The following is a 23,003-nucleotide window of genomic DNA, read 5'->3' on the forward strand; positions in this document are numbered from 1 at the left end:
AACAGGGACGGCGCCGCGTACAGGGACAGCAAGGTGAGTGGTCGCCCCTCGAGAGTACCACAAACTGCAACAGCCATACCCTGGGGATCTAAGTGCACCTGGGCCAGTACAAAGGGAAGAGACCGTCTGATCAGGATAGCCACCCCCCCCCCCCCCCCAGGGAGCCCCTAGCAAAGCCTGAGTGCCAAACCCTATCATACCCGTAGCGGGCGAGAAAGGGACATTTATTACCGAGAAGATGGGTCTCCTGAAGGAGAAGCACGTCGATCCCCATACGCTGTGCATATTTGAGGACTGCCATGCGTTTGAAATGGTCCAAAAGACCATTTACATTCAAGGATAGTATGCGCATAGCGGCCCTGGGAATGGGTGTGTCAGCCATAACTATAGTCTGGGGCAGGCCTAACAAGAGTTCTCGTCTTCCGGAGTTAAGGGGACGCATCCCTCAGTCCGCAGGGAACTCCACAAGCTAAGGGGAGCAAGCCCGGAGCAGGGAGCAGAATACAACGCCACCCCTGCATGAGGTGTGAACGGGCGCCTCTGTAAGAAGCACATCCCTTGTGAGGAGCGGGTGACCCCGTAGTCGATCGCAAGGAGGGCCGGGGAGCGCACAGTAAAGGGCCCCCCGTTGGGCACGACACCCACACCAGAACTGAAGGGGGCGCAGGCGCATGGCCTCCCCGGAGGGTGAGACATCGGGAGAGCGGACAGGAGACCAGGTCAACAGTGTTGTGATGCCATAGAACAACAACAGCGAGGAAATCATCCCCCACCAACAAAATCCCCCCTAGGAGGAAGAAACAACCCCAAACCAACCCCAACCCCCCACCCTATACTTCGAAAACAGAAGCATCTGTCACCCTAACGGTATATAACAGCCAAGCTAAAACGCTCGGGCTTAAGCACATAGTGGACCCCTCAGTAGAGCGGAACAAGACAAATTCTCCTGCCCTGGCCGAGAGCTGCGATTATAGTGGAGCACTGAAGCCCATTCCCTCGCATCGTCAGCCTGGTAAAGCAGATCCCCTCCCCCTCCTCCTCCCCACAAATCCACATGCAGTAAAAGGATATCAAATGACTGGACTGCGGGAAAGATCCGTGAGGTCCATTTGTGTGTCCGGCTGGGCTGCAGAGCCCGCCCGCGGGGGGACTCATTGTGCCGTCCAGTATCAGCGGGACTTGTAGGTGCAGCCGAAGAGGCAGATGAGTCCCCAGACGCCTGGCGCGGCCTGCTCATGGAGCGTGTGACTACCGCCTCTCCTTCTGCGCGCCTTTGGGGCTGCGTGCGTCTCCGTCGACGGGTTCTTGACGGCCGGGGCGCTTCCTGTCCCCGATGCCCAGCCGCCGGTGATCCCTGTCCGGATCGGTGCAGAGGACGCTCCTCCGTCAGCCAGGTCCAGGCTGCTCTCGGCGTGTCAAAAAATATTGTTTTGTTTTGAAAAATGACCCGGAGGCGGGCTGGGAACGGAAGCTGGTACTGGAGACCCATAGCCCGCATCTTCTGCTTCACCTCCATGTAGGATCGCCTTTGCTCTTGGACCTCCCGGGTCTAGTCTGGGAAGATCATTATAGTGTGATTTTGGTATGTGAGAGTCCCTTTGTGCCTGGCCTCACGTAGAATCGCGTCCCTGTCTCTGAAGTTGAGGATCTTTAAGATGAAAGGACGGGGGGGGTGCTCTCGGAGGCCTGGGAGCCAGCGAGCGGTGGGCCCTCTCTACTACAAACTGGGTTGACAGGCTGTCTGCCGGCATCCAGGACTTAAACCAGCGTTCCAGGAAATCATCCGCACGGCCCGTTTTAGCCCCCTCCGGAAATCCCACCAGGCGGAGGTTACTACGCCGGGCTCGGTTTTCTGCATCTTCGGCCCGGCGGTGCAGTTCCTTAGATTGGGTGGTCAGTTCTCGCACTTGGTCCTGTAACTGACGGTTGTCGTCCTCGGCCGTCGAGATTCTTGATTCAGTTTCGGTGATGCGGGCGGTGGCGTTACGCAGGTCCTGCCGGAGAAGGGCAACATCGACCTTGACCTCCCCAACCATAACCTCCAGGGAGGAGCGGGATGCGTTTAAGGCCTGCAAAATGGCTGCAAGATCCGTGTTGGGGGCCGGAGCAGCCTCCCCGATCGGGCCCGCCCCCCTCTCGGAGGTTGTGAACTGGTCCATCCTGGTTTGGGTGGCTGCGGGTGTCGGCTTGGGAGCCCTGTCCTTACCCATGATGGCCGCACCACGGTCAACGGGTGACGTCAAAGCCAGACAGTGAGCAATGTGGGTACCCTCTGGAGACCCCACAGGGACTGGGGAGGCGAACGGCAGGGGGGAGGGGGCGCGGCCGGGGCACCCCGCCCGTCCGGGAGGCCAAATGCAACAGGCACCGTCAGATCACGGCCCGCGCGCCGCCTGATGAGGCAGCCGAGTGTCCCTCAAGGCCTGCCACCGACCTGTATCCGCAGACCTGTGGCCACCTGGTACCCAGGGCGGCATGCCGCCTCCTACCGCACAGCACAGCCAAGGCTAGATCCACGCTGCCACCAGCGAAGTCACAGAACCCGGGCACTCCGTACAGACGTCAAAGCACATCAAGGTGGTCCCCGGTACACAGGCAGGAAGGACCGCCCCCGCTCCAGGCGCCTCGTGGTGGATCTCCAGCCACTGATGTCAGCACTCAGCACAGGCCGCGGGCGCAAAAATCAGGTCGCCCCCCCCCCCCCGGGTTCTTAATACCTTCACAGCCGACAGCGTAAGTCCTGTAGCCAAGGGGGGGGGGGGGGAAGAGCCTCACACACTGACCGCCGACCCGCGGCCCGATCAGCAAAGGCGGATGCCCGCCCCACGCCACTCAGCAGCCCCCAGCAGGCCACGAGGGACCAGGTCTGGATTCAGCAGCGAAAGCGGGGGGGAGGGAAGAGGCGGGAAGCCGGTCCCCGGCCGTCGACACCCGGCCCGAGGCAAGGCAGCCCCTGTTGCACCACGCCTCACTCAGTGCCGCACCCACCGTCCGCCGTCCACCACAGCTCACCCCCCCGGGGCCAGCTCCTCACCCCCGCACCCTCCACCGGCAGTCCGTTGGCAGGAACACCTCTCCTCTCGTGGGGGGGGGGGGGGGGGCGGCAGCAGCAGTCAAAGCGCCTCCGCGAGACCTCAGATGTCCCAGCAAGACCGGGCCTAGATACCTCGCGGGCACCGCAGGCTCAATAAGCAGCCCTCCCGGCACCAGGATCACCACCTCCAGCCGCCGGCCCGCCTCCAAGCTGCAGATCTCCGCTCGGGCCAGGCCGAATCCTTCCAATTTCGGACCCTGAGCCGTGTGGCTGGTCAGCGTTCAGTTGCGCCCAAGAAGAGTCAGCCAGGGCAGCTCGCCAAGTATCAGTGAAGGATTTGCGGGGTCAGGTGTCCGGAGCCTCACCGGGGAGCGGCCATGTTGGACCGGCTCCACCTAGCGCTCCTCTTCATAGTTTTGGCATGTAAATTTCCACAGGTAGATCTGTAAGCTTTTTGTGCATAGTTCCAGAGAAATATGTGTCTTCTGTCCCCAAATATCAGAGATGCATGAGAAGCAGTGGGTTTACTGTGGTGAATTGTTTTATACCTGGCCCTTTGTGTATGATGAGCTGTTTTCTGATCTTGGTTGCTGTGTGCCAAAGATGCAATAGTGGAAATGGCTCTGTCAGAGGCTTGTCTGGTGCTTGAAAGGGAGAAATATTCACTGGGGTGACTTAAGTGTCTTTATTGATGGTGTTGGGATCATAATTCTGATTTACCACTTGCTTTGTTTGCAGCTATTTGGGTTTAGGTCTGAAAGCCGCTCGTCTCGCAACATTGGGAGTCTCAGCAGAAGGCGGTAAGAAATACAAAATGCTGGAAGACATATTACAAGCAGAATATTTCACCTCTTTTGTTCAGTTTCTTTTTTGTCCGTATAGTATACTTTTTCTTGCTACTTCCTCCCATACCCACTTGTAGCTACAACTCTTTCTCCCTTGCATTTTCATTCGTTTTTACATTCTTTTACTCACTTTTTTCTCTCCCTTTTTCCTTCAGTGGAATTCAATGTCTGGGCTGATGAAAGATTAAATTAACTTTACCTGAGATCCAGCTACTCGGAGGCACAGATCGAAAGACTCCTTAAATATTCTTAGCTCACCTTCAGGTAGCATAAATTCTGATCCCAAACTAACAATGGGTGCTAGAAAGCAGACCCAAAGAGCCAGGTCTTAAGAAGACGTTTAAAGATCTGTATGTCCGCGGTCGCACAGAGTTGCTGTGGGAGGGTATTCCACTCTCTAGCGGCCAAATAGGAGCATGAGCTGCCTCTCCACTTTTTCCTTCTGAATCGAGAAATTAACACCAGCTAATCAAGGAGCTGGAGGACCTGAATGACCTGGCCGGTTGGAAAGGGGTGAATCTGTTGGACAGGTATTGATGGCCTTTGGGGAAGAAAGCTCTGTGTGTCAGAACCAGATCTTTGAACATGAAACGTTCTTTGAAGGGCAGCCAGTGCAGTTCTTTTAAGACGGGTTAGATGCAAGTTCCCCAAGGAAGTCGCAACAACAAACCTGGTGTTGGCGTTCTGCACCAGCTGTAATCTCTTCAGGAGGTAGGCAAGTAGACCCCAGTATAGTGAGTTGGCATAGTCCAACCTAAAAGTATTCAGGGCCTGGATCACTGTTTTTTGCTGTGTTAGAGGGGAAAGGTAAAGGAACATTTTAACAGCTTTAGCAGGCCAAAACAGGTACCTATTACCCCTGCCACCTGGGGGACAAAAGAAGCACAGTTGTCAAATGTCACCCCTAGATTACATGCTGCACTACGCCGTGACCAGCACTGACCGCTTCCCGCTCCCCTTGTCTTAAAAAAAAAAACAGTAAGTCTCCTGCATCATTAAATCCATGATCCCAGGAGAACTCACCATATTTTTTAAGAATTCCTAGCTGGAGCTCTGTGCTTCAGCTAGAGTGCAGGGTCATCTTGTGGTTGATTTCATGTCCGCATTTTGTTGGCTAAAAAATGTTAAAGGAAGGACTCAAATGTATTTTTGATAAAACTTCATTTACTTTTTAATTTCAATCACTTTTATTAACCATTGCAATGTGTGAATTAATTAAAAATATATATGATCATAATTATTGGTGATCTTTTTCACAAACACAATAGGTCTGCTTTAAATAGGTCGACAAGCTAACCCCTTGATAAAGCCAATAGGTGTTCTGGCCTTTGACAAAGTCATTAGGATTGCCTTACTTAAAATAACACTTTATATCGTGACATCACATTGTCAGCCTGCTGGGATTGAGTGCAGGGCCGAACCGCAAGCCAAGTCCTGCGCCCAATCTAACAACACACACGGCCAAAGGACGTGCTCAGTGGGGTGCTAGCCAACCCCACGCCGCACACGGCGATCAACATCTTACTTTACATTAAACAAACTCTAGAAAATAATTTTAAAAAACAAAGGTTAAAATGGCGTTATAATCAGGAGTTGTAATAATAGGTTCTCTTCCAGGGGATCCTCATCATTTGTCCTAAGCACTGAATAGTCCTGTCCAAACGCAATTTTCCTGAAGCAATTTAAAAATGTATATATGTTAATCTGATTTAATGCAGTAGTACATTGCATGTATCTATGCTGCCTAAAGAAAAGGCTAACAAAAATGGCTACGTTCATTTTATTTTCAGTTTAAAAAAGAAGCTAATGACATGAAATCTAGTAATTGAAATAAGATTGACTACAGAAAATCTTTCACAAACCTTTTTATAAAGGAAAGTTAAGTCACAGTCTCCTCTTTGGAAACATAAGATTGCCCTATCTAAATTAATGGGACCCCGCCCCCTTTGAGCCCATCCTTAAAGCTTCTCTACAACATCTTACATGGAATGCAGCTTTCTTAGTCGCTAATACCTCAGTGCGCAGAGTAAGTAAAATTCAGGTGTTATGTGCTACTGAACCATACACAGTATCCCATAGTAATGGAGTGGTAATGAGAACTCATACCAGATTCCTTCCAAAGGTAGTCTATGTAGGAAAGTGCCCCTTTTTGCATGGTTGACCCCCACTTTTTGCCTAATGTAGATGTACTTTGACTGAGTGTGCCCTGGGTGGGGTCCTGTCAAGAAGGTACCCAGGGCCTATATTCCTTCCCTAAACTGTACTGTTGCGAAACATAATTGGCAATTCTCTGGCCACATGTAAGTCCTTTGTAAAAGGTACCATAGGTACCAAGGGCACTGTGGCCAGGGAAGACCTCTAAGGGCTGCAGCAGTTATTGTGCCACCCTTAGAGGCCCTGTACCTTTAAACATACCTACTGCTATTGCAGGCTGCATGTTTTGGTGCAGAACAAAGTGAAGAGACGACATGGCACACATCCCTGTGTCCCATGCCTACAAATCACTGCCCTGGCATAGGTAAGCCTCCCCTCTAACTGGGTGTACTATACCACTGGTGAGGGTATGGTGCATGAGCCCTGTACCCCTACAGTGTCTAAGTCCATTCTTAGATATTGTAAGTACTGTAATGCCATAAAGTGTATATGGTCTGGGAGTTTGTCATTACGAACTCCACAGCACCATGATGGATTTACTGAAAACTGGGACGTTTGGTATCAAACTTCTCCACACATTAAACCCACACTGATGCCAGTGTGGGACTTAATGAAAAATGCACTCAAAGGGCATCTTAGAGATGCCCCCTTAAAAATGACCTAACTCTAGTGTCCTGGCTGAGTGGCTGCTCGCCAGCTGCCACCACCAGAGATGTTTCTGGACCCCTGGGTCGAGAGCCTGCCGCTCTCGGGTTCATGAAACAAAGCACATCCTGGTATGAGGTGCCAAGCCTCCTCACCCAGGATGAGCAGGGTCCTAGAAGGGGAAGTTTCAAAGGCTTGCCAACTTTGTGAGCTACCCCAGCCATTTTCTGCTCCCAGCAACTGGCCCCCACAGGGTTCTGACCCCACTTTGGGCAGGAGAATCAGCGTGAAAACCAAGTTAGGTGGAGAGGTGTGCCCTCCTTTGCCAACTCCACCCCTCAGGTGAGGAAGGCGAGGTGAAGCACAACTCACAGTCCCCACCATCTTGCAGATGGGAGGACCCAGCCAACCCGAGTGAGGATTATGCCCCCCCTCCCACAGGAGGGTGGCATAATAGGGGGTGTGCCCACCCCAAGAAAGAGACCCATTGGCCCCGATCTGTACCTACCTGTAACGCCCCTAAATGTAGTATTTAGGGGCAACCCTAAACTTTGCCTCCTCAGACAAGAAGAGAGAAGGACCGAAGAAGCCGTGCTGAAAGAAGAATAGGAGGACACCAACTGACTTTGCCCCAGCCATACCTGCCTGTCCGGATCTCAACCTGTTCCAGCAAAATCCAGGTGTGTCCTGCAGCCAGCAGCGCCAAAGAACCCGGAGGACCTGCCCTGCCTTCCCAAACCAGACTTTGTCTCCCGTAAGCACCAGATTTGCTCACCCACCGATTCTAGCTCCAGCCAAATCCGTGAGTCTGCACCAGACACCCAAGTTCGAGTGGCCCAACACCACGCGGAGGTCTCCCCGGCGATCCTGACCTTGGATCTAGTGATCCCTGACCTGCCTCAAGTCTCCAACCAACACCTGCAGCCCCTTTCTGAAGGACCCCCTGGCCGTGACCGGAGCTATTAAGAAAAACCCAATGCTAAAAGACACCCCTGCACCCGATGTCCCACGGACTTGAATGACCCATCCGAATGTGTCCTGGCATCCCAAGACATCCCAACTTACTTCTCTAACCGGTGGTCGACTCCAGAAGATCTTCATCCCTGAGCCTGCAGTGTTTGTTGCAACCGGAGAATCCCATTTCAAAACAGGGCACCCGATGCCAAAACAGCACCCTGCACCCGGTCGCCCTTGTGCCGCTGTGGGTACACCTTGAGTGCTAAATTGAAAAGTAATCTGTAAAGTAATTCAAACTGTTTATAAACAAATGACTTCGCTGTAACCAATCCAATTGCATTCAACTGCATTCAAACTGTATTTCATTGCATTATTCTTGCAAAGTGTTATTATACGTACCTGTACCTGGTCTGGCTTGGTTCTAGAAAATAAAATACAACTAAATAATATTTTTATACAAACAAATTGGTCTGAGTTCAGTCTTTGAGTGTGTGACATCATTACTTGCCTGAGTGTGTACAATAAATGCTTAACACCACAACCCTCTGATAAAGCCTTACTGCTCGCCCACACTACCACAAATAGAGAGTAAGGTATTATCTACTTTTTTCTTCTGCCTACCTTTGGGGTTCCACTGGACTCCGTGCACACTATTCCTTACTTTGGTATAGTATATACAGAGCGAGCTTCCTACAGTCTCAGAATTCCATATTAACCAAACCATTGTGTTACTTATATTTTTTCCAAATTCCTCAACTCCAGCAGAGAAATCTCTACATTCTCTTGACTTAAAAAGAGTCCTGAAATTCTGTCTCGACAAAACTAAAGATATACAAAAATCAGACTGTCTTTTCATAAATTAAGGTACAGTAAGAATAGGCTTACCATCATCAAAACAATCTATTTCTAGATGGATAGTCTTATTTATACTGCTTTCGTACCAGCTAGCTACGAAGCCGTTACCTGGTAGACCTAAAGCCCATTCCACAGAGGGAAAAGCTGCAACCAAAGCCCTTGTTCCCATAGCAGAAATCTGTAAAGCTGATACATGGCGATCTGTTAATACTTTTACTAGACATTACTGTCTAGAATCAGACTCCAGAGCGGATACTCAAGTGGCAGGCTTTTTTGAGAAACGTTTTGGGTGATTGTTGGAGCTGTTTATATTTCATGTCTGCTTATTTGTGGGATGGGCTTGCTGTTCTAGTCAGTGCTTATGACTATTGTTGAGGATCCCCTTGAAGAGTAGGAAAAGTTACTTACCTTAAATTCTAGTTCTCGTCCAGGGGGATTCTAATCTAAGTCATAAGCAATCCCCTCACCTCCCAGGACAGGAAATAAGCAATGTTAGCAATTCTTTACCCAGTGTACCCTCACATCATTATTTTCTAATTGTAAAAATGACCTGTCCCAACTCTCACCTGTAATGCATGGTGGGATGCAGAGGGTTTTGAGAAGTACATAAAGTGCAGTGCCAGTTTTTTTCTATTATGCTTTGCATTGCAGCCTATTGACTAACAATGTCACACATTCCATTTCCTTTAATTTTTAAAAACTGTTTGTAAAAGATTGTCTATGAGCAATGTTATTTCAGTGACTAATTTTCACATAATTATCTTCTTTTTAAAATTTAAATTAAATGAAATCTGGCCATTTTTTAGCCTTTTCTTTCGGCTCCAAACATTTATGTAATATTCTAGTACAAAGTTGGTGAACAAATATTACAACGCAACTTTTACAACGCACTGCCATTACAACGAAACTGTTACAACGCAAATGCTGTGACAACGCATGCCATTACAACGCAAGTCTTTACATCGACTTGCACTAGATGGCGTGCTAACATTAAAAATAGTGTAGTTTACTATCCAAACACCTTCCCTACTGCAACGTGGACTGGAGTTAGAATAGTAAATTACCTTTTTTTAATGTTAGCACGCCATCTACTGCAAGTCGATGTAAAGACTTGCGTTGTAAAGACTTGCGTTGTCACAGCATTTGCGTTGTAAAAAATTCGTTGTAACAGCATGCGTTATAAAAGCATGCGTTGCAACATCATACATCCTACAAAGTTAGATGTGCATATATGTATAATTTTAAAAGTCCCCACGCATGGGCGGGACTATTCAGTGCTTATGAATTTGATGAGGATTCCCCTGGAAGAAAACTAGGATCACAGATTAATAACCTTTCCTTACTTTATATTTGAATAAAACCTTAAAAATGCACTGGTAAAAAAGGAAGGTTAAAAGAACATTCTAGTTAGGTGAAAATGTCAGTTAAAACATACTGTTTTAAATCAACAAAACCATGACATTTACCAGATATAGTTATCTCCAGTAAATAGAACTCCTGCCCTAAAGTAACTAAAAGTCACTCACTTGCCATACCCAGCTATTTACCTCACATATTAAAACACTCATGACATGTTCGGTGACATGATTGATAACATCACTGCAACATCTGCAATTACATGATTAATGACAACACTGTACATGGTGGGGGTGCGAGCCTCTGTGCTATATATATATAATGTTATAATATAATAAGCAACTCCTGTTCAAGAACAGACAATGGGCACTCGGGGGCGTTAGACATCCACTTTATTGCTACTAGCAAAGCAGACGCGTTTCGACACTAGCCCTTTGTCAATGTCCGTACACCGATTACCATTTCCCTTTTTATCCAAATCACGTGATAAAAAATTCATTGCAATAGTGAAAGGAAATACAAGCCAACGAAATACATTATATTGTGCTCACTTCATTTGCTATAGCAGATGTGGCGGCCATCTTCGCGCATCTCCGTATAGTTTGAACAGTAACAGAATACATACGTTTTTCATGATAGTTAAAAAAAAAAAAAATTCATAGTTATATTTTTCACAATTGTTACAATATTTGCACCTAAATTATTCATAATTGCTGATACCTAGGGGTTATTGCATTTTTAAATTTAATATCCATGCAAATTAGTACTTCATCCACATTTTTTGTGAAAGATAACATAATCACAGTACACTTATATTTCCAAACATATAAAACTGGATATCGGCTACCTTAAATTCTACAAGTACTGACACAGTAATCAGATGGCAACATATATCATATTGCCCTAAAAAATGAATACAAGGCAAATTTCCCTAAGACAATCACACCCTGTATGGGCTAATGCCATGGTTTGCCAGAATTCTTGGTTCTAAATGTATTGAACTATATATTCTTGTCATATCACCATCCTACCTCATAACTCCTCTCACACTTTGGTTATTAGCCAACTCAAAATTGCATATTATTATTAACCCCTTTTATTCCAGCCGAAGTCATGATTGTTCATCCTACAGGGTAGCATTCTTCTAATGGAGTCTTCCCAGGCCCAAGAGTGTTCCGAGGAGGTGGTGGGTTAGTTGACAGATTTATCCTGTGCACTAGCCAGTGATTAGAGAAATTATACCACCCAGTCATAAAAATTTCCTTGAGGTTCCCACACCTAATTTTGCAGCATTTCTTCTTTGCTATCTGTGAAATTTCCCTGGAGCCCCTTTTTGAAGATGGCGGGACCCACTGCCACCAGGCAGGTCTGTCTTCGGTGATTCTAGTTTTTGTCCTTAGCTGCCCTCTCGGGTAGCACTTTCTCCAATAAAAAAATTACTGCTTTTCAGACCTTCCTACAAACACTTGGGGAATTTATAATTTCCCCCCTAATATTCCAGAACTGGAGTTAGAATAGTAAAAATGGCTCCTGGAATATTTAGGAGAAAGTTGCCCTTTTCCCAAATATTCTAGGACTGGAATTAGGATAGTAAATTTGACCTACCTGTGACCTACACACTCCCTGCTGCCCTGAGGGCACAGTTCAGAGCTAGAAACACGAATGAGCCCTGTTTTCAGCTTCTTGGCCACTCCCCTACCTGATAGGGTCAAGACTGGTTTCCTTCATGTTGTCTGTATCCTGACTATCTAGTGGGGGCCTGGGATAACTAGAAAAATCCCTCTCTCCCATCACCAAGCCAGTAAAGGTAGTAAAGCTGCCCTTTGTTCTATCAACTGTTCCTCCCAACTCCCAGACACCTCATCCTTTCTAAGTGGTCTGCAGTTAACACCTATTGGCCTTTCCTGGTCCCAGTGACAGGTCATTGTCCACTGAGTCGGAGCTGTTACTCTGCCAGATGTGTATTCCAGTTCTTGAGTTGTGATAGGCAGCTAAACTAGTTTTAAGCCAGTTCTGGCTCAGGCTGCCTAAAGTGCATTTTTACAAAGTTACTGCTCTGCTTCAGCAAACAAAAATCCGATTTCACTATTAAGTCAGATTTTAAAACCTTGGAAGGAAATAACTTTGAAGCATTTTTCAGGGCCTTTCCTAAGGTGAGGTGAGAAATAAGGATGTTAATCCCATCATGGCACATTAGAGAAGAGTCTGGTCAGGCCTACAGAGTGAAAGAGCCTTTGGCTTTTATTTCACTGAGGGCACACAAACCCCAATATGTAGTGTGCCCAATTATTGTATACTACCACCCTGCCCATTGGGCGTATAAGGCACACTTTAAGGGGCCATTATTAATCGATAAAAAGCAGGGTGGTCTCTTCATCTCAAAGGCAGTTTTCCCTGCCATGTGTCACTGCAAAGCATTTAAAATGCATCCTGGTCAGAGCATAGTGATGCTTCTGTCAGAAATAGGTTTTTGTCCCACATGGTATAAATATACATTACAGGCCACATATTACCTTTCCCTTTCCATGTCGTAGGTATTTTAGGAACCATTTACAGTGGACTCACAGGGAAGTTAAATAGGCCAAATTGGGAGTACATCACATGTTTTAGAGGGAAAGCACAGGCACTTTTCTACTGTTTGGCAGTGATAAAGCTAACAGAGTCCTAAAGCCAGCAAAACATAGGGTCCAGAAAAAGGCGAACAACCGGGTGTGACCATGCAGAAAAGGATATTTTGCTACACTGACCTACTTATACAGGATGCTGGACCCACCGATGTGTGGGTGCATGCATTGGCAACTCCTGGGCCTTTAGCTCTGTCCTCTTTCTTTTCTGTTTATTCTGATAATCCGTTATCTGGAAGATATCAGGAGACAAGTGGCCCTAGTGATTTGACCACCAAAAGCGAGGTCCCTTCTAATCTCAGATACAGGTCCTCTCCCTCACTTCATCTCCTCTTTGATGACTTAACCCTGTATTTTTCATCATTCGCCTAAGATTGCTTGTTTGGAGGCTGTGCAGCTTGGCCTGCAAAGGAGGAGTTTTTCTAAGAAGTAGCAATCCATGACAAATAACGCTGCTGTCCAGCAATGTTGAGGTCTTATTCCCATTTTTGCAGTTGATAATGATCATCCTCTTTACATGCTCCTTCTTTCTTTTAATACACTGTGAATCCCTAGAATTTATAGTTTTCCTTAGGGAAGGAGTCCTTCTGAGGTTCTCCATTTCATCCTTACGACATCTTGCTGGCCGATCTCACAGTAGGCTTTAGACTAGATGTTAGGCTTTCCTGATATTCTTTGATTTCTTACCAGCAGTTAAATCCCAGTTTCCAAGAGGGGCCTTTTCTGGTTGCCCTCTAGTCAGTTCCCATTTTGGAGAATATTCCTCTACTGTTACTCTCTGCAAATAAACTTTGTGGTCACAGTGATTGTTGGCACCACCTTGGGAGTAGGGCACCAGTCTTTGTACTGATAATTTCTATTGTTTCCTTCTTGAAGGGCTAGCCCACTATAGACCTCAAGCCTATAGTGAACGTCCCGTCAGATATCTAAGCTAATCAGGACATCCATCTTCCACACCAATGTCCAGACCCTCTTCTAAAGAAGAGTCTAGTCTTCTTTCTTTTTCTGGGTATGAGGAGTGCAGAGAAGGTGCGTATGGCTTATATGTCCCTTTGTGCTCTTCTAATTTTTCTTTGACTGTTGAGCCATGTCAGCAAGTAATGAGATGGGGACACTGTTGGCTAAAATTTGTAATTCATTTAAATTTGCACATACGCAGCATTATGTTACCTAATGTGGTTTATAATCCAAATGTTGGCACAGCATACTAAAGGCCAGATGTACAAAAATTAGGAATTGTGATTTCTAAATTGCGATTCTTACCAAATCGCAATTCCCAAAGTATTAAACGCTTATTTTTAAAATAGTGATTTCTAGTGTGGTTTCCAATAGACCTTCCTCATTTACATTAATGAGGTAGGTCACAATTTGTGACCCACTGGGAATCACTGCCATCACAGAGATGGTGGCCCGCTCGCTGCTCGGGTCAGCAGATCACGTCTGTGAGTGGTTTTTAAATAGAATTATTTTTAAATGCAGCCTGTTTTCCTTAACGGATAACAGGATGTGTTTAAAAAAGTAACGAAATTAAACTTTGTTTCAATTTTTTAAGAGTAGGCAGTGCTCCGTGGAACCAATGCCTGGTCTTAAATAATGTTTTTTGCATTCTCAAAAGGGCCATTTGCGAATGGTTACCATCTCCTTCGAGGAGGTGGTAAAACATCAATGTTTTGCAACAGGAATTCGCAAAACATTAATACCTACCACTGTGAATCGGAATTTGGAAATGACCCCTTAACACGCCCTTACCAAATACCAATTCGCAAAGCCAAATTGCGTTTTGATAATCACAATTAGGCTTTTTGTACAGCAAAAAAAAATGCTTTTTCCACCCACAAATATCCTGATCTGCAAAGCAGGCCGTTTGCAACCTCAGAAAAAGATTTATTCATCTGGCCCTTAGTCACCATGTTGACAAGAAAGAGTGATAAGGGCGTAATGCCCTTACCAGTACATTTCATTGCAATGAGTCATATTTGTCCTTATCAACGACATCCTTATCTTACACCCTCCTTTAGCCTTTTGAGATGCCTTAATTGTATATAAAACCCCTTGTTAATATCTTCGGGATTTCCTATTGGGAGGGTGGCCCTTATATGCTTTTCCATGGTGGTGAGAGGCTTAAACTGATTGTTAATGTATATCTTAAAGAAACGACGTGCCTGTCTTAAGGCATGTATCATCCCCTTAGGTAAGGAGAGTGATGAGGAACACTAGGACTCAACAATACGAAGATTACTCTATTTATGTTGTAAATTATCTGTTGGGCTTTGTATACCACAAACCTGGCTTCCAAGGAAAGGCATTCTGTGTAAGATTAGAGTGCTGTTCATGAACAAACAGGGGAAGAAGAAACATTTACCCCCAGATTATACTCTGGGTCGAGGAAGACCTAGTGCTCTTCGTCATTAATGACGAGTTTGTATCATCTGCTTCCAAAAGAAGCTTGTTTCCTGGTGTTTTTCTGCAGTCTTGATTTTCAGTTTGGCAGTAATCATGGTTTTGTGTGTTACTTTGGTCAAGAGGTGATACATTTCTCTAAGTTGGTGTAGAGTGCCTGTCATCACTATCTTCTGTATGTACAAGTGTAAGCTGACTTTCTACAGGATTGGGGCATGTGGTCTGATTTCTTTGGGCCTTTGAGATGGGCATAGTGCACAATAAACTCTTCATTGGTGCTAGGTCATTGCATTGTGCATAAGGTTTCTCAGTACTACTTTCACACAGTTCTAGGTAAAGGGAGATAGTTCTTTGCCCAGAAGCACTTACTCTCATACTACACCTTCTTGCCTGCTGTTGTTGTTTCCTCAATCTTCTTCCCTGCTTTTTTCCTCTTCAGTTTGCCTCGCCTTCTAAACCCTAGCCATCCGGTGGCTTTTTCTCCCTCTTTCCCTGGAAACTGTCAGGGTACCACTCTTTCCTTCCACTGCCCATTTGTGGCTGTTTCTTGTTCTTCCCTGCCCTCTTAAGGCTTGCACCGTTTAATGGCTACTGGCCTTTGTTTCTTGTGCCCTCTTGTAGTTCCCTCAATTTACTCTCACATTTGCCTTTTTCCATCCTTGTCCTTCCCTACCATGTCCTTTTGTGGCGTCCTTCCTTGCTTTCCTCTAGTGCTCTCTCACTGCCTTTCCCTACACCTGTCATCTTATGGTTCCCTTCTTTTCACCCCTGCATTGTCATGGCTTTCTAACATTCACTTTCCTGTCATCTTGTGGCGCTCTCTCTCGCTCAATAATTTTTTCTTCTCATTGCTGCCCTTCATTCTCTGTCCTGCTTTTTCTAACTCCCTTGAGTTATTCATTTCACTTTTATGTCCTTTCCTGGATGCCTTCTCTCTCTTACCGATTCTATTATGTCTGTCTCATTTTGCCTATCCCCTTTTGAGTCCTTCCCTTTCCTAACCTGTAGCTTTATTAGGCTTCCATTTTCCTTTCTTTATCTCCCTCCCTCGGTTTTTGACACTGCCCTTCTTCTTCCTTTGCAGGAGTCATTGAGCAGAGGCTGCAAAGCTCTTGTTTGCCACAGGGCTTGGAAGCAGAATGGGTCTTTGCTGGTGTGAATTACCATTATGGAGGAAAGCCCGATGGTAAGCAAAGAGGCAGAATTTTGAAGGATTGCCGTAAGGTTAGGATCTGTGCTGATGCAGTGTGTTAAACCTGAGAAAGTATCCCTGCATAAAGGAATGTGATGTAAGGGAAAAAGCCAAAGACCATTTAAGCTGTCCTGTTATTTTACCCCCAGTCTTTACTTGGGCTCCCCTCTTACATCACTATGGGCTATCATTTTTGTGGTAGCAGGAACCCACACCTTGTGGATTATTCATTCCTCTGCATACAGATTAGCTGTTGTTTGTAGTCAGCAAGTTTCTTCTCTTCTGACCTTGTATTCAAGGTTGTGGTTACAAGCTGGACTATTTTATTATTTTGGTTTTTTTAAGAGCACTGTCATGTCCAGTCATTTCAGAACATCTGGACATAGCAGTAGAAGACAATGCAGGAGTACCAAAATACAAATGTGGAGAGCGTGAAAAGAACAGATACAGTAGTGTTTCAAAGCACAGATTGGGAGAAAGTAAAAGGGAAGGAGTTGGGATTAAAGATGGGATGGTATGGTGTGCATTGAAGGGGATGATCTCTTTTTACGATGGTGTTTGAAGTGTGCAGAGTTCAAAATGACTAGGCAAGATCCTGAGATGGAGATTTGGAGAGGGGAAAGTAGAAATTGAAGGTAGAAAATACTGCTGGAAGAGTTGTCTGGGGGTGAAAGGTAATGTGGGGTTGGCATGATTAAAAAAATTGGAGAAGACAGTGAACAGTACCATCTGACTTACAGGTCTGGTGGAAGTAGTAGAGGGGGCTTTTACAAAAGTCTGTATACTTACTATTCCTGCACCCGATCCATCTCCCTCCCTAATTGATCAATATGCCTGTATAGCCCAGAGATGAAAAAAGAGTTGTATGAACTGTTGCATCTACCAACCCCTTTCCCCTTTTTACTTTGCCTATATTCTTGTTGTTGATTTTTCCAAAAGATCAACTCCAGACATTTTTATGCAGACAGCTTAATTTAATTTGCTTTACTTTTTGTTTAAACATAAGGCATGCCTTCTTACACTTGACTGATGGAAAGCCTGGCAAAGGCTTCCACTCTTTTAGGCTTGACTCTAGGTTTCTTGGGTGGCTGCTCTGGGCATTGCCCAACAGCCCTCATGCCTTTTCTCCCATACATCTCCATTTATTTACAATGACTTCCCTCTCTCCCTTCTGCCAGTCAAAGACATTTTCTCTGTTAACATGTGTAGGTTATGCGTGTGTGCTGAGTCTTGGGGCCCTTAAACAAAGCGAAACTCACCTAGGTACAGAGTGAAAATAATCACAGACAGCTGGAGTTTTATAGACCAGGGGTGAGCGATGGAAGGTTGCAGGCAGAGCTTGTGCGTTTCAGAAACGTTATGGAACTATAGCTGTCTAGTTTGGAATATTTGTGTCCTGTGTCTACAAACAAGCTAGGAATTGGTCTCATCCAGGATAAAAGACATGTACCTTATGTGGTAGAATAGCTCAGCATGTTCCCATTTATCTGTAAAAGAGCACTCCAGAGAGTATTCCCTCCTCTGATAAAGAACTGGGAGCGTTGGTGTGGATTCAACAAAAAAACAAGCAGTGTTACCTGTTCTGAGTACTCTTATGTAATAGCCAAGTACAGAGGTACTAAATAGAAGGGGCGCAGCCATTATCAGCACACTATCATTCACATTGCCTTGGGAATTGATCTGAGGCTAGCATCAAAACAACTGGGAGTTCTGTTCAATGCTGAGATGTCCCTAGGCTCCCCAATGAATACAGTGCACCAGCCTTAGGACTTGCAGCACTTTGCCAAAACAATTGGTTCATTGAGGACCAAGAGTGAGCACTTTGGAAACCGCGAAGCAACAGGCTATTAAGATGTGCATATTATGAAATAAAACATAAATCTTTGCTTAAATCAAAAAAGAAACAGCCAGCAACAAAAATGGATCACCACTCTTAATTCTTATGACATTTAATGATCCGTGGTGGCTTCAGCAGTGCAGGATCAAGTTTTTACTTTTATGGTGAGTACAGGAAGCTCTCCAAGGGGTGACAGAAGAGCACTTTGCTAAACGTAAAATCATTTGTTGACAGTGGCAAAATAAAGTATTGAAATGTGAGAAATAATACCTAAATGAACTGGTGCCAAGAATCTGTCTCTGAATGAAAGTGATTTGGCAATAATCTTATGACAAACCCCTATGATTTCTAGGAATGGGACATTTAAAATGTAACACTTTATTTTGTGTATAAAATGTATCTCGCCCCAAATGACTATCTAAAATATACCATATCTGATAGAGACTTCGAGCAGCAGATTCCTTACCTTAGAATTATCCCTTGGCATCAGACTAGATCTGGAATTTTTTTTCGTAAGCAGTGCCTGCCCCTATGTGCAGGTAGGTGGTGTTTCCTGGCTCTGCTTGGCAGCATCGCCGTCATCCGTGCCAGATGTGACATGTGCAGGGCCTATATAGGCACCATCCCAGCTTGCTAACGTTGGTTCTTTTCTTTCTGCGCCAGTCAGCACAGATCCGGTATAGAGCTACCCCTTTAATCACTTTTTGACTGTACTTTTTCGATGTTTTGTCAAAGCTTTTTTTGAGAGTTCTTCCCTGGTAGTAAAGGAATGTCCACTAGGAAGACCGGCTTCAAGCCCTGCGGTGCCTGTCACAGATGTTGGTGACGGACCTCCACCTGTATGTCTCTGGTGCTTGGAACATAACCATGACATGAAAACTTGTGCCGATTGCCGCGTCATGTACCCTAAGGCCTCGAGGCACCGATCCCTCAAGCTCCTTGCCGACCCACGAGCGATGATGCAACGCTCTCAATCTTGTTGAGAGGATTGTCCGCGGATCGCTCAGGTAGTCCACAATCCTTGTAGTATTCCAAGGTGCCGGGCCACTCTGGTTAGTCCCACAGATCAGAAAAGCAAGAAGTCTTCAACTTCGTGTCGAAAGACAAGATAGCGTTCACATTCGAGGCCTGGCTCAGTGGTTGAGCCAGAGCTGTGTCAGCTCCGCACTCCCCAGAGTTTCCAGGAACAACCCCCACTCTTATGAGCCCATGCGTCTCATATTTGAGCGGCTTGCTCCTGCTGGCGTGGCTTTGGGTCCCGCGGGTCCGGGAGGGGTCCCTACTGGTTTCACGCCAGTGGTTCACTATGAACATGCCAAAGTCACACCTGACTCCCTCTCAGACGCTCCCCTTCACCTGAGCTGTTCTGGACACAGTGCAGTTTTGGGCTCATCCTCCAGAACGGCGAGTCCAGGATATTTAGGTTATAATACCAATGTTTCAGTCTCTAGCCTGGATTTCGGGGAGACTGACTTTGAGGCAGAGGGCCTCATGACCTCCTGCATCCTGCTTGTGACACCTGTCTGTTGGCCTATGATGGATCTGCAGTGGGACCTGAAGTTCCAGTGGGTGCACCATCAGGGAAATCTCCCAGACACAGTCCGGATCTCGGAAGGAACTGCAAAACGTCTGCAGTGGTGGTTAACGTACCACAGTTGGGTCAGCAGCGGATCCCTCTCCCTTCCTCAACCAGATCTCACAGTGGTGACAAATGCGTCACTTCTGGGATGTGGCGGCCATCTGGGATAGTCCTCTGTTCTATGGCAGAATTCAGACTCCACATCAACCTTCTGGCGCTCCTGACCATTCGGCTGGCATTAAAACCATTTCTACCCTTCATCAAGGGAAAGCTAGTGTAGATGTACTCAAACAACACCTCCGCAATGTGGTACTGCAACAACCAGGACAGGGTGGGGATGTGGACCCTTTGTCAAGAGGCCCTGCATCTCTAGGCATGGCTGGAATGTCAGGGCATTTCCCTTGTGGTTCAAAACCTGGCAGGGTCTTTGAATGCCAGGGTGGACATACTGAGCTGCAGATGCCATACGGATTACGAATGGCACCTCCATCTGGAGGTGTTGCAAAGTCTCTTTCAGCAGTGGGGGAGCCTTGGTTAGATCAGTTCACCACTGCAGAGACCACTTAATGTCAGTGTTGCTCAATGGAGTTTTCAAGGCGGCTCTCACTCTGAGACACTTTTCGTCTTGAGTGGCGCTCAGGCCTCCTATACAGCTTCCCACTCATGCCACTCATGTCCAGAGTCCTCAAGAAGATCAGGAATTACCGGGCCCTAGTCATACTTGTGGCTCCGGTGTGGGCTCAGTGAGTTTGGTATTTCAAGCTGTTGAGCATAGACATCGGTCCTCTGATCAGGCTGACCCCTTTGGGAGGATCTTTTGCTGCAGCAGCAGGGGATGATTCTCCACCTGAATCGGTCAGCACTCCTCTTGTGTGGAGATTTAACAACGACAGTTGACCACTTTCTGCCTGAAGTCTGCGATGTTATTCTGCCAGTCTTGGAGTCACTCCACCAAATCGGTATGCTCCTGCAATTTGAGGGAGTTTGTGGCATTGTGTGCAGAAAAGCTGGTTGACCTCCCCTGTTTCTGCTCCCTCCTCAGGTTCTTCTCTTTATTCTTTACTTTGCCCAGAAGAGCTCTGCTCTGGGCACCTTAAAGGGTTATCTTTCTGCTATCTCTGCCTTTCTGCATGATCAGCCGTCCCTCTTTAAATTCCCTGTTATATATAGGTTCTAGAAAGGTTTGCAACATATATTGTTTCCTTCTCCCTTTATCATGCCTCATTGGGGCCTTCCTCTCGACCTGACGTTCCTGATGTGTGCTCCCTTTGTTCCCTTGCTCAACTGTCCTCTCAGTCTCCTTACCATCATAAGATCTGCCCAGCGGTTCAGTGAGCTTCAGGCTTTGTCATCCAAGCCTCCTTACCTCAGCATTTATCCAGATAAGCTAGTTCTACAAACGAAAGCTTCCTTTTTGCCGAAAGTCATCACTCCCTTTAATGTAGGCCAGTCCACCACTCTGCCTACTTTATACGGTCCACCATATCCCTCTAAGGAAGAAAAGCGACTTCACCAACTGTACCCAAAAAGAGCATTGTCATTCTACATTGACCATACAAAAGAGTTCTGGGTGAATGAAGAACACTTTGTGGGGCATGTCGGAGCAAAGAAGGGAAATGCTGTGCAGAAACAGACCATCTCCCGATGTATCGTGCTCTGCATTATAATCTGTTACACGTTGGCCAAGATCAACTCCCTGAGGGTTTGCGGGCTCATTCCACCAGAGCCAAGGCTGTGACACTGTGTTAGCATGCATAGTGCCGGTCCCGGACATCTGCCAGATAGCACATGTACACAAAAACTACTGCCTGAACAGTCAGGTGCGTCGGGATGGGCACTTTGCCCGTTTGGTCTTGCACAAGTTTTTAGTATGAAATTGTTTTGCAGAACCGTCTCTGGGGAGATATTGCTTGGGTATCTATTCTAAAGTAAAGAATCTGCGGCTAGAAGTCTCTATCTGATGGACAAATTACTTACCTTTTGTAGCGCTTATCTGGTAGAGACTCTATCTAGCCGCAGGTTCCTTACCGACTCTCACATCCTTACTGCTCCTCCGCAAATGGATTTCTAGGGACCGGGCTTTCCCCTTTCAGGGCCCTAGATTTCCACACCAGTAGTCCGTTCTTTGTGGCTCCGCGCTCCGGGCATGAAAAGCTGCAAAAAGAAACTGATGTCAGCACGCTGAGGTGGCGTCTCTATAAGAACAGTGCACGTCCCATCCAACGCAAACTACTCTGCCGCCATATGGAGGCGATCGATGCCACATCCCGGCACGCAGGCTTACTGCTCGCAAAAACATTTCCGGATCCAGTCTGACGCCGGAGGATGATTCTAAGGTAAGAAATCTGTGGCTAGATAGTCGCTACCAGATAAGGCGTTACTGAAGATAAGTAACTTGTCCTTTACTGCGTTCAGCTGCCCCAGATGCAATGAGGCAGAATCATGTCACATCATCTGGTTATTCTCAGTTACTGCTGAATTGCTTTGGTTTAACCAAAGGTGTAGGTTGTAGACCTCCGTACATAAAATTGAAAAATGTATATGAAAATGATTTTATGATGGCCAAAAAATGGACTGTCTATCCATGTCTCATCTCACTGGGCTGTGTGAATAGAACTTTACCCATTAATTTCCTAACCACAGGGGATTGGATTCATTGTTTATGCACTGGCAGGAGAATCTGTCAACAGCCCTTTAAAGTTCTGAAATAGAGAAGATAGCCTTCCTTTCTTTAAGTGGACCGATCAAGGCATTAAAACAAATATTTATTTTTTGTTTTCGTTTGTTCTGAGGTGTTCTCAACAGTGTATTAGAGTCATGGTTCCCCTTACATCTTCAAAGGTAACAATCTTATTGTTTGTTTTCAAAAAACATGGAGAAGCTGGCTTTTCTGATCATCTTCCTGTTTTGTTGAGCTTCATGGCTTTAGCTCGGTGTTGTACCTCTCTACAATTTGGTCTTTGGCGAGCAGTAAAAATATGAAAACAAGATACAGACAAATAAAATATTTGTGAACTTTATGGTTACTCCATCAGGTTAACCTCTTCAGTGCCCATGACGAGATAGTCTCGTCATGGAGCACGGTCGCGCTGTGCCCATGACGAGACTATCTCGTCATGAACCCCACCCACTAATAAAACGCCCGGCACAGGAGGGGGAAAGGGCGTGGCACAGAAGGGGTTAACCAAAATATCAGTCTGTATAATATACTGTGAAGAATGAAAGTTCTTCTGTAGAGGGTTTCAAGGTCTCTCTGCTACCAAGAATCTAGAAATAGAACTATCTATCACATGGTCCGTAGACCAAAAAGAGGATGGATTAGGCTAAATTTGAGGAAAGATTATCCAAGTTACCAAAAAACTCTGCTCCTTTTGTAGTAGAGGCAGAATTTTAAGAAAGTGAAGGGCTAAGATATGTGTACAGTAGACTTTCAGCCACTAATGAGGAAAATGTCATGCCAGGCAGTTGTCAGTATCTATAAGTAAGCCATTGAAGAACGAGTGTGGGTCTGGCTCAATGGCACCA

At 46.1% G+C, this 23,003-nt stretch overlaps 1 protein-coding gene across 4 annotated transcripts in view; it reads left to right on the forward strand.

Moving 5' to 3' along the window:
* The window catches only part of ENTPD5 (ectonucleoside triphosphate diphosphohydrolase 5 (inactive)), a 407,636-nt gene that overhangs the window by 344,493 nt on the left and 40,140 nt on the right, over nt 1-23,003 (forward strand). For all 4 annotated transcript variants that reach the window (XM_085626780.1, XM_085626778.1, XM_085626781.1 and 1 more), the window contains 2 exons: nt 3,773-3,834; nt 15,955-16,056. In XM_085626780.1, coding sequence (XP_085482906.1) covers nt 3,773-3,834; nt 15,955-16,056 — 164 coding nt within the window. The remainder of the gene's footprint in view (nt 1-3,772; nt 3,835-15,954; nt 16,057-23,003) is intronic.

Source organism: Triturus cristatus, chromosome 9, assembly GCF_964204655.1.
Source record: "Triturus cristatus chromosome 9, aTriCri1.1, whole genome shotgun sequence".
Lineage (NCBI taxonomy): Eukaryota > Metazoa > Chordata > Amphibia > Caudata > Salamandridae > Triturus > Triturus cristatus.